Source organism: Dipodomys ordii, unplaced genomic scaffold (assembly GCF_000151885.1).
Source record: "Dipodomys ordii isolate 6190 unplaced genomic scaffold, Dord_2.0 Scaffold183, whole genome shotgun sequence".
Classification (NCBI taxonomy): Eukaryota; Metazoa; Chordata; class Mammalia; order Rodentia; family Heteromyidae; genus Dipodomys; species Dipodomys ordii.
In genome coordinates this window covers 906,265-918,503 of record NW_012267399.1, presented here as the reverse complement: position 1 = coordinate 918,503, position 12,239 = coordinate 906,265, and the positions used below count along the sequence as shown (strand labels likewise).

Genomic DNA, 12,239 nt, shown 5'->3' with positions numbered 1-12,239 from the left:
ATCTGAATTTCTATTCTAACAGTGACATTATTCATATATGTTTATTTAAACTGAACAAATATTATGTCTGAAGTTGAAAGAGTAACTAATAAAGGAATCTTATCCTTAATGGTTATTGCATAATAATTTTAAACATCTCCCTTGTTCTGAACCTCACTGTGTTATAGAAAACACTTCTGTATGAGTGTACAATGTTTACAAAGGGAAGACAGTTTACAAGACAACTTCCATTAAAGTCTCTATCAAAATTCAGTCTGGTCAGGTGCTGGGTGGCTCATGCCTGCAATCCTAGCTACTCAGAAGGCTGAGATCTGAGGATCTCTGTTCCAAGCCAGCCGGGGCAGAAAAGTCCATGAAGCTCTTAGCTCCAAAAACTACTCAGAAAAGGCTGGAAGTGGCTCTGTGGCTCAAGTGGTAGAGCACTAACCTTGAGCCAAAGAAGCTTAGGGACAGCACCCAGGCCCTGAGTTCAAGCCCCAAGACTGGCATGCGCGCACACACACACATGTGCACACACACACACACACACACACACACACACACACACACACACAAATCAGCCTGGACCTTTGTCTTGAGCCTCTTGTTAAAAGTCTGCCTTTCTCAGGGAGTTCTCACCACAAATAGGAATGGGCACAGTGGTGAATAATTTTCACCTGCTTAAGGAGGGAATAAATCAGGTGCTGGTGGCTCACACCTGTAATCCTAGCTACTAAGGAGGCTGAGATCTGAAGATTGCAGTTCAAAGCCAGCACAGGCAGAAAAGTCTGTGAGACTCATAACCACCAGAAAACGAAAGTGGTGGTGTGGCTCAAAGTGGTAGAGTGCTAGCTTTGAGCAGAAAAGCTCAGGGACAGCACCTAGACCCTGAGTTCAAGCCCCATGATTTGGGGGGGGGGGGGGAGGAGGAGAAAGTGGGAATAAAATAAAATATAACAGTGAAATTACCCAACTTCAGTTTATACCCCCAGGAATTAATGTAGGGTTATGATGGAATGATAGAATTATTTAGAGAACAACTTTGTCAACAAATCTCTTAGTTACTGGGCAACAAAACTAAATAGCTTGACAGTTACAGTAACTATAAGTCAGATTCAGAAGTATAGGAAATGATTTTTGTGGGAAAAATACGAGTATATACATAACTTTTTGTCCTAGCTGAAAGTGAGTGAAAATTACTTGCTTATCAAATCCAGAAAACAATCAGAAAAGTGCCAAGGAAGCATATAAAGTTAAGTAAGGCACCATTATTTACAACTTCAGTGATTGGCACTTATTCTGATAAAGGCTCTAACAATGAGTAAAAAACTATTGTTTTTTCCTTACCTTTATGAAACTATTTAGCAGTTCTTTACATAGCTATATACTATTTGTGCTTTGCTTTTCAGCCCTGTGAATAGCAGCTGTATTTTGTGGAAACATTCTGCATCTTTACTTTGGTGCTTGTGAACATACGCAGTGGTAAAGGCTGTAAAGGTGCATAACAGGAAACAAGAACGCTGTTCTGTATAGGAAACAATACAAAATAGGTGGCCAAACTGACTGTACTATCTCAAAGTCATTTCTCAGGATTTGTTTAGGATTTATAGCATTAAATATAACGACTTTAAAACAGCCAAGAGCGTCCCAAAATTTATAAAAGTAGTTATGTGACTGTTGGTCCAACAGATGTGCTCAAATGCAGCAAATATATTTATAATTTCTACCCATGTATAAAAATATACAAAGCTCAGTGTATGTACTCATGTACACACCCATTTGTAACTTCTTGCTTCCAAAACTCAGAAATTCTTTAGTTTACAGATATGTAGCTGCAGTCAGGTGATACCACTTAACTGTCTCTTTGCTCAAGTTGAAATCTTTCAAAGGCAGAGTTATTCCACCTAAGAAAAAATTCTCCCGTAGAGATTCTGAGCTGAGCACACTTAGTTGAAGTTCTCTCTGTCTCAGGGTTTCTTTGCTATATCCATTGTACACAAGCTACAGCAAAAGAGAGAAAAAAAACAACAGTAATAAGCTACAAATTGAAGTTTGTTTAGTTTATTGGAATATTTTCAGTGCAACTTAAGTGAGAATATCAAACTGATAAGTTAAGTGCCAATGATTATAAAGAATAGGGTTTGCCTCTACTTAGGAAGTACATTTTGCATTCCAAGAGTCTTGAATTGTACCATCATTGTTGTCAGTTTTTGACACAGAGATGTACAAAATGTGATTAATAATGTGCTAATAAAACTGAAAAATAGTTTTTCTGATATGAAATGATGGGAAAGGAAAGAAAACTAATATGGCAGTTATTTTTTATTTTTTTTTTGGGTCCGGTCGTGGGGCCTGAACTCTGGCCTGGGCGCTGTCCCTCAGCTCTTCAGTTCAAGGCTAGCGCTCTACCACTTGAGCCACAGCACCACTTCCGGCTTTTTTCTTTTTGCTTATGTGGTGTTGAGGAATCGAACCCAGGGCCTCAGGCATGCAAGGCAAGTGCTCTACCACTGAGCCACCTTCCCAGCCCATAACATGGCAGTTATTTTAAGACGATTTAATAACTAGGAAAAACGGAGGAAAGGAAGCAAGTTGAGATAGCAAGATAATTATTTTACAGATAGAAGTTATAATTTATTTCCTGTTGATTTTACACATCATGATATGGTAATTTCTGAATGCATAATTGAATACAAACATAGTAAAAATGCAGTTTTCAGCAAATCTAGAGTGCTGCGAAGACTACTTTAAATTCTCATCCTAACATTTAGAATGTTTATTTTTCCAGAAAACCTCACTGTTAGTTCTAAGAAATATTTCCTTAATCTAGTTAATCCTCACTGTTTGGCCTAAATAACTTAAAACAAAAACAAACTAAGAGAGCCGGGCATCAGTGGCTCATGCCCTAATCCTAGCAACTCAGGAGGCTGAGATCTGAGGATCATGGTTCAAAGCCAGCCCAGGCAGAAAATCGTCCGTGAGACTCTTATCTCCAGAAAACCAGAAGTGGCACTGTGGCTCAGTGGTAGAACACTCGCCTTGAGCTGAGGAGCTGAGGGAAACGCCCAGGCCCAGAGTTGAGCCCCATGACCAACAACAAAAAAAATGTATATTTATAAAAACAAACCATCAGCCCGATGCTGGTGGCTCACGCCCATAGTCCTAGCTACTCAGGATACTAAGATCTGAGGAACCCAGTTTGAAGCCAGCTCAGGCAGGAAAGCCTATGACACTCATCTCCAAATTAACCACAAAAAGCTGGAAGTGGCACTGTGGCTCAAGTGGTACAGTGCTAGCCTTGAGCAAAAGAAGCTCAGGGACGGTGCCCAGGCCCTGAGTTCAAGCCCCAGGACTGGCTAAATAAATAAATAAAATTGGTCTTTGTCAGACACTTTGTATGTACTTTGAAAGGGGTTAAGTAATTTCCTGCCTCATCTTCTCAAGCTCTGGTATTACAGGTGTGCTCCATTATGCCTAACTTTTCTACAGGTTTTAATAAATTTATAACTTTGAGATTTGCTTTCAATTTCTACTCAGGATCTTCTTGTGGGGATAGAATATTAAGGTACACAAATATTTGCTCAAAAGAAGTAGTTAAGAAGACAAGGCAGGAGAAACTAACATGTTCTAAGAGCTTAGTAGTTAAAAGTCAGTTAAATGGCATCCAATTTGGCTGGTATCTTACTTGCTATTTTCAATTTTGAGCACTTTTTCAAGAGTGTTACTAAGAGAGATTAAAACATATTTAAATGGTGTTTGAAGGTTCTGCTGTTTGGTAGAGCACATGCTTAGTAGTCAGTGAAGCCTTGAATATAATAAAAAAAAATATATATATATGTAAACATTAGAAGCTGCTCAAGACAAAATTAGATGGGCTGTAAGTATTTAAATGCAAACTGTACAACCGCTTCATGAGAATACTGTATCAGACAATGGAAGAACAACTGAATTGTGTGTGTGTATTTGTGTGTATGACACACACGCACGCCATATAGCACTTGAATTCAGAGCCTTAAACTCTTGCTTGGCTTTTTCTGCTCAATGATAGTACTCTACCATCTGAGCCACATGTCCATTTCTGACTTTTTGCAGTTAACTGGAGATAAAGGTTTCATGGATTTTTCTGCTCACACTGGCTTTGAACTGTGACCCTCAGATCTTACCTTCTGGAGAAGTTATGCTTACATGTATGAGGTACTGGTGCCTGCCTTGAATCATGGCTCTTAATATCTTTTTTCTTTTATCACCACCTACTTGATTTAGCAGCAGGTGAGTTGCAAACATACTCCTTGGCAGATTGCATCTTCACTGGCCACTATCCTGCTCTTAATGTCTTTAAGTTAAAGGTCAGATCGTGGTTCAAAGCCAACCTGGATAGGAAAATCCCTCCAATTACCCAAAAACTGGAATTGGCTCTGTGGCTCAAAGTGGGAAAGCAGTAGGCTTGAGCTAAAGAGCTCAGGGACAGCACCCAGGCCCTGAGTTCAAGGCCCACAACTGACCCCCCCTCCCAAAAAAAAGAGGAAAAAAGTTAAAGGTCTATGAAGGCTCTATCCTATGTCACTTCATTAAATCCCATGGGGTTTAAACTGAGTTGCTTTGGGGGGGGGGGGGGGGGGAGAGTCTGGTCGTGGTCCTGAACTCAGTCTGGGCTCTGTCCCTCAGCTCTTCAGCTCAAGGCTAGCACTACCACTTGAGCCACAGCACCACTTCTGGCTCTTTTTTTTTCCTGCTTATGTGGTGCTGAGGAATCGAACCCAGGGCCTCATGCATGCAAGGCAAGCGCTCTACCACTGAGCCACCTTCCCAGCCCCTAAACTGAGTTGCTTTGAGAAATAAATAGTTCAGCAACTAGAGTCTAAAAATGTTACATTTAAAATATTTTAAGTCTAAAATCTCAAAATAACAAATCTAGGAAAATGTTAGGAATAACTGTAACCTACCATTTCATTGAATGTTGGATTCCTAGTTTTTCGTGAAATTTTGGTTTTACGTTTAGATGTTTTATGAGTATCTGGGAGAAGGTATGTTTTGACATAGGGGTTTGGGTCAGCTCCATCTTCAGTAACCTACAAGGAAAAGCATTTACTTAATCATAATGCTTCCTACCAAGGTCTAGGTTCCCTGTACAGTCATTATTTTATAATCACTCACGAGATCTTTGATGTGCATCACCATAATGAAGAGAGTCCCATTTCGGTAAGAAACAGATAACTTCACTGCTCCTCCTATTTGGCCTGGTGTAGGACTAAAGGGACCTGCACCTGAAAATATAAATACTTTATTTCATTCTGTCTGCTTTGATTCAAGCTGCAACAGAAGAAATTTTGCTTTATTTCCAAGAGCTCTGTAGGGAAAGATGTGTTATGTGGGCAGATAAGTTTACTGACTGTAGTCAGTAAATCCATTGCTACTCTACCACATTCATTAAAAGCTTAAGACTTGTAGGGCATGAACTATTAATAAAGAGAAAAAAAGTAACCTCACCTGCAGACCTAGCTATCCCTTCAGCTTTCTCATCACGAAGTAAGGGGTGGAAAAAAGTATAAACAAGATCACACTAAAATGGAAGAGAAAAAAGAACGATTAGTTTAAGCATTATGTAGCATAAAAGGTACCATAAGGTATATAGGAAGGTTACCTCTGCTACATCTGTTGAGGCACTCATCAAACTCTGTAAATAACTATTTAACTCAATTTTCCTTTTGGCTGCTACATCTTTTATGTGTGTTCTTCCTAGGACCATCCTATTAGGAAAGCTACAAAATGAAACAAAAAGTGGGATTTAAATCATTTCATCTAAAAGTATAGAATCATACACAATATTTCCTTAGAAACATTCTTCACACTTAAGAGACAAAGTACAGTCTTAATATATTATAAGTTCAGGTGAAACAAATTTGAATACCTACTTTGTCTCCTTACTTTTGGGATCTTGTCTGGAAAGGATATGAACAACATGACACAAGAAATTTGCTTATCACTAAGCTACAGTAAAAGCGAGGGTTTCCAAAGATGTTATCAGAGAGAAAGCAAAGCATTAAGATTCTAATTAACAGCCTGTAATATCTGCTTCAATATGTTTATCAGAAGGGCTTAATATGGCCTATCTAGGTTACTTATGCAGTGATTGTGTATGTGATTTTGAAGGTATCACATGTGCTAGGGCAAGCACTGTACTAAGCCATACCTTCAAGTCCTAGCATTTCAACTTTTTTTTTTTGGGCCCGGCCGTGGGGCCTGAACTCTGGGCCTGGGCGCTGTCCCTCAGCTCTTCAGCTCAAGGCGAGCACTCTACCACTTGAGCCACAGCGCCACCTCCGGCTTTTTTCTTTTTGCTTATGTGGTACTGAGGAATCGAACCCAGGGCCTCAGGCATGCAAGGCAAGCGCTCTATCACTGAGCCACCTTCCCAGCCCAGCATTTCAACTTTTAAACTAATATTCCAAATTATCTGTCCTGCTTACTCTGATAGAGAAAACAAAGCCAACGTTTCAACTAAAATTAGGAATCAGGAGAATTCTTCCACAATTTAAAATTTTAATCACAAATTCATTTCTGACTCAATAAAAACTTTCAGTTCTTTAGTTCTAAATTACACCTTTATGAAGTGTAAGCAAATGTCTTAGGATTAACAGAAAATATTCTACATCTGAGGATTGTTTTCCTATATGTAAAAACAACATTAATTTGCACAAGGATAGGAACATACCCAGGTAACTTCCAAAGTGGAAATATAATACCGAGTTTATTGTGAAGTTCCTGAAACTCATCAAATGTCCTGAATACAAATGATGGTTCAAGCTGTCCTTCCCTCAAAATTCGGACAACATAAATCTGAAAATAAATCACATAAGAAGTGCATTAAATTAATAATATGTCTTAATTCGAGTGCTTTTAATTTGTAATGTATGTAACTGATAGAAAACAACAAATATGTCATTGTATTTCTAGCATATATCATAAAAGCAAACTATTTTAAAATATATAAATAAAAACTTGAAAGTAAAGGTGATCTTATTTCTAAGATTAAATATACTTTCCAAATTGGGAAACTTGTTACATTCCCAGTGAAAACAGTAAAAATATAAGTAGTTCATTTAAGAAAGCAAATAGGAAAAAGGACCCCCTCTTCCCCAAAATGGGCTCTCAATTGGGAGTAAATCTGTTTTACTAGTAACTTAAACTACTTTAAACACTTTAAAAAGCACAGTAGTGGTACAGAAAGAATCAGATATATCCATGGAAAACCAGAAGTAAATTTAGGAATATATATAAATTTATTATTTTTTTGCTGGTCCTAGGTTCAAACTCTGGGCTTGGGCACTGTTCCTGAGCTCCTTTTTGATCAAGGCTACCACTCTACCACTTGAGCCACAGAGCACTTCTAGCTTTTCTGTGATTAATTGAAGAGTCTCAGACTTTCCTGTCAGAACTGATTTCAAACCACCATCCTCAGATCTCAGCCTCCCGACTACCTAGGATTACAGGTGTGAGCAACCAGTGCCCAGAGCCTTAGTTTGTTTAAAGGTATAATTATAAGGCACTGGATACAGAATAAATTACTAATTAAATGGCTAAAATGAAAGTGAAATTGCTTACTAGAACTCATCAAATGTTAAAAAAAAATCTTGTAATCCTAAAAAGTATTTCCCAACAAAAATATTGGTACATGGCTGCAACTATAGCTCAGTGATATTCATGGCATGCATGAGAACATAGATTTGATCCCCAGCATTAAATAAATGGAAAAAACAGCACAGGATGAAAAATTACAGCAAGGAAGATGGTAATTTTATGGTATCAAGTAGAGAAATAAAACTTTTTTTTTTCTTTGGTGATGGTCCTGGGGTTTTTGAACTCAGGGCCTGGCTCTGTCCCTGAGCTTTTGTGCTCAAGGTTAGCATTCTATCCATTGAGATACAGTTCCACTTCTGGCTTTTTGGGGATTACTTGCCAATAAGAGGCTCACAGACTTTCCTACCTGAGCTAGCTTTGAATCTCAATCCTCAAAACTGAGCTTCCCAAGTTGCTGGGAATACAGGCTTAAACCACTTGCACCTGGCTTATTTTTCTTTATAAACTTTGTACTTTGGGTGCATGCATGTGTGTACGCGCGCACATGCACATTATAATACTTTACTGAAGAGTAGAATGGGAGCTAAAAACTTTGGGGGTGGGGACAGCACAGAGAATGCAGAACCTTATGCTTACCCTACACTCAAGCTACACCCCAAATCTTACGCTTTTAATTTTTCAGTCTTGCACTAACTGCCCAGGCAGGCCTCAGACTATAATCTTCCTATCTCTGTGTCTCCTGAGTAGCTAGGACCACAGGCATGCATGCACAATCATGGCCCAGAAGTTTAAAGACATTTTGAATTATATTTTTTGAATCTGTTATAGTGAGCAGGCTTTACCTTGTAACTAAGAAAAACAGTGAAGGAATCAGAAAACAGTAATATGCCTTGACTCTGAAAGAAGGATATATTTTGGCCCTCATAGTTTTAAAGCAAATTTAATAATAAATACAAAACAAATAGAGAAACTTCATTTACTTATATTTGAGATCCACAGGAGCAGCAAGCACAAATACAACAAATGCCTAGAACTTTAGAAGTCAGCAAAGGACATCTGAAGTAACATATGCACCACTGTTGACAAATACTTAAACCAAACTTACATAATGTTTATCTGGGTTGTATTTCTTATGGTATGTAAAAACAGAGACTTCCTTGATTCGACCATCTTGTCTAAAGGAGTATGTTTTGGGTGAAAATGAAAGAATGGCTTCATCATTAGAAGGGAGACCAGAAAAACGCAGCTGAGCAAGGTTGTGAATGAAGAAGTTAAACTTTGTGGCAATGCTTCCCAAACTTGACTCAATTAGCCTGCAAAATAATCAGAAAACTTGTTATCAGAAAATCATGTATCTCATGGGGACACATGCTAAATTTCACGATAATAAAAGATGGAAAATACTTTCATGCCTTTTAAAATATTAAGCAGATTCTTACCCTGACAAGCAAGGATTCTCTTTGTTCTTTAAGCCCAAGACCTCTCAAAATACACTTCACCCCAGCATCAAACATTTTAGCACAGAAAAAAAAAAAAAAAGATACGGAGTTTTCTGGAGCCATAAAGAATCTAAGAAGTTAAAGAACTATTAGAAATAAAGATGATTAATGTAATAAAAAGACATTATAAAAATTCAAATTTAAAATACTCTACGAAATAGAGAAGAATTTGGTGCTAGTCTTCAGATAATCATTGTTTCAGTCAGAGAAAAAAGTTTGGATAGGATGTAAAGTTCAGCAGAGATATAAAGGTAGACCTAGATAAAACATTTGGGTAAGCAAACTAAACAAGAAATCTAAGAAACAAAGTAAGGGTTGGGGCTATAGTTCAGAGGTAGAACAGTTACCTAGCAAGGACAAAGCCCTGGGCTAAATTCCCAGCACCATTTGGGGGGGAGGAGGAGAATGCGCAGGGTAAGGTACTCAGGGGAGGCTGAGATCTGAGGATCAAGCTCCAAAGCCAGCCTGGACACAAAAGTCCATGAGACTCTTACCTCCAATTGACCAGCAAAATGTTGGAAGTAGAGGTGTGGTAGACTGCCAGCCATGAGTGAAAAAGCTAAGTTGAGAGTGCAATGTCCTGAATTCAAACCAGAGTATTGGGGGGTGCACACATACCAAGCTCCAATCCTCCCCTCAAAAAAGCTCATGTGTCTCACCCTGCTGTGATATTTTGATGATGTGGCAGTAGTAAAGTGAATAGTGCAGATCTGGGGTGTGTGTGTGTGTGTGTGTGTCCTGCGGCGTGTGTGTGTGTGTCCTGGGGTGTGAATAGTGCAGATCTGGGGTGTGTGTGTGTGTGTGTGTGTCCGTCCTGGGGTGTGTGTGTGTGTGTCCTGGGGTGTGTGTGTGTGTGTCCTAGGGTGTGTGTGTGTGTGTGTGTGTGTCCTGGGGCGTGTGGCAGTAGTAAAGTGAATAGTGCAGATCTGGTGTGTGTGTGTGTGCGTGTGTGTCCTGCGGCGTGTGTGTGTGTGTCCTGGGGTGTGTGTGTGTGTGTGTGTGTGTGTGTCCTGGGGCTTGAACTGAGGGCCTGGACACTGTCCCTGAGTTAATTGGAAGTAAGAGTCTTAGGAACTTTGCTGCCAGGGTTGGCTGCAGACCACAATCCTAGGATCTCAGCCATCCTTAGTAGCTAAGATTATAGGTGTGAGCTACTGGAACCCAGCTGAAGATCTGTTTTTAAAACAGTAACAGCATCTGGTTATCACTGGCTCACTGTAATCTTAGCTACTCATGAGGCTGAGCTCTGAGGATTGTGGTTCAAAGCCAGACTGGGCAGAAAAGTCCATAACACTTTTATCTTCAACACACTACTAAGAAAAGCTGAAGTGGAAGTGGTGCTGTGGCTCAAGTGGGAGAGTGCTTAAGAACTTGAGCTTAAGAACTCAGGGATAGCACCCAGGCCCAGAGTCAGCCCCATGACCAAAAAAAAAAAAAAGCTGCAAGTATACTCAGGAGGCTGAGATCTGAGGATTATGGTTCAAAGCCCACCTGGACAGGGAAGTCTGTGAAATCCTTATATCCAATCAACTACTCAGAAAAAGCACAAAGTGGTGCTATGGCTCAAGTGGTAGAGTGCTAGCCTTGACTACAAAGAGGCTCAGGGACAGCACATTCATTGACCCAGAGTTCAAGCTCCAGGTATGGAAAAAAACAAAATGCAAATACCATGTATGACTTCATGTAGTAACAGTTTAGTGGAGATAAAGAGTCTCACAGACTTTCCTGCCCAGGGTTGGCTTCTAACTGCAATCCTCAGATCGCAGCCTCATGAGTAGCTAAGACTACAGGCAAGAGCCACTAGCACTCAGCTGAAAATCTTTTATAAATATTTTTTAGTAAATATTACTTCAATAGTTATTCAATAAATAAAATTATTTTTCGTGCTACTGGTAGACTTGAATTTGGTACATGACTTCTCAACAGTGTATTTAATTATGACATACCTAGTAAAGAAAATAGTAGCTTCAGCATCTGTAGTCTGGGGTTGAAGTGCATCTCTAACGTATTTCAAATCCTGAATACTTGTTAGCTCTGGTAAACCTGAAGGAATCATCTATAGAAGGAGGGGGGAAAAAAGCTTTGTGAGTTAAATTTTCTGCTGATCAAGAAATTAGACTAAAGGGGAAAAAAATATAATTACACTTTTGAAGAGTTTGCTAGCGTTTTGAGGACCTAAGTGACTCTTTAAATGAGAAAATTGAGGCCAAAGAAGGTAAGTGACTTGTTGAAAATTATAAAACTCATTTATGGAATAAAGGTGTGAAATACAGCCCTCCTTGCCTACGTTTCTGTTTTTTACAGCAATTTCAGTCACAATAATCCTATTTTTTACTTTGTTTTTGTTCTTTTTAACTATAACATATCTCAGAAAGTATAAAAACACTACATATACAATTTAATGAATGTTCACAATCTGAAGATAACCAAATTGGGCCACAACTGTTCAATAGCATCCTAGATGCTTTCCTTAGGCTTTAGTTACTACTCTCTTCCCCCAGGGTCACTACTCTGGATTTATTGTTTGTATTTTATATAAATGGATCTGATGGTTCATACTTTTCATATCCTCTTAAAGTACTGAAATATATACTAATATACAATTAAGTAACTGTTATAAAGAAAGTTACCAGTGAAAGTAGGTTAAGAAAGAGGTTGGTCTGCTTTCTTATCAAGTTGTAGGCCTGACAGCAGAGATCCACAAACAACTGGAAACGTATGGTAGGCTTTTCACCCCCATTAATGACATATGCCATATCAGAGGTAAGCACAAAAGGAGCTCTATCCCTATTTAAAATGAAACACACACAGAGCATTATTTAGACTATATCCAACTATGATGATTATTGTTATATGGTTATTAAACAAAGTTATATGACTACAGCAATTTCCAAATAGGAAACTTAGTATCAAACTGTGAAATTTCACTAACTCCTATAAATTCATATTTTCAGGAAAACAATCACATAAGAACCTTATTATTTTGACTGAATATATATACATATATATACACACATGTATTTGTAAATAGAGATACAAGCAAGTTACAAATATAGAAAATTTTATACTATTATACAAATGGAGCCACTTTTTTTTTTTTTTGTCGGCCGTCGGGCTTGAACTCTGGGCCTGGGCGCTGTCCCTCAGCTCTTCAGCTCAAGGCGAGCACTCTACCACTTGAGC

General features: G+C 38.8%; 1 protein-coding gene across 1 annotated transcript in view; it reads right to left on the bottom strand.

The window, feature by feature from the left end:
• Window positions 1-865: 865 nt before the first annotated feature.
• The window catches only part of Pik3c2a (phosphatidylinositol-4-phosphate 3-kinase, catalytic subunit type 2 alpha), a 114,971-nt gene continuing 103,597 nt past the window's right edge, over window positions 866-12,239 (bottom strand). The window contains exons 24-32 of the mRNA XM_013034121.1: window positions 11,687-11,845; window positions 11,003-11,112; window positions 8,663-8,870; window positions 6,692-6,816; window positions 5,621-5,738; window positions 5,467-5,539; window positions 5,134-5,243; window positions 4,923-5,048; window positions 866-1,980 (exon numbers count right to left, since the gene is read on the bottom strand). Of these exons, the coding sequence (XP_012889575.1) occupies window positions 1,798-1,980; window positions 4,923-5,048; window positions 5,134-5,243; window positions 5,467-5,539; window positions 5,621-5,738; window positions 6,692-6,816; window positions 8,663-8,870; window positions 11,003-11,112; window positions 11,687-11,845 (1,212 nt within the window). The 3' untranslated portion in view covers window positions 866-1,797. The remainder of the gene's footprint in view (window positions 1,981-4,922; window positions 5,049-5,133; window positions 5,244-5,466; window positions 5,540-5,620; window positions 5,739-6,691; window positions 6,817-8,662; window positions 8,871-11,002; window positions 11,113-11,686; window positions 11,846-12,239) is intronic.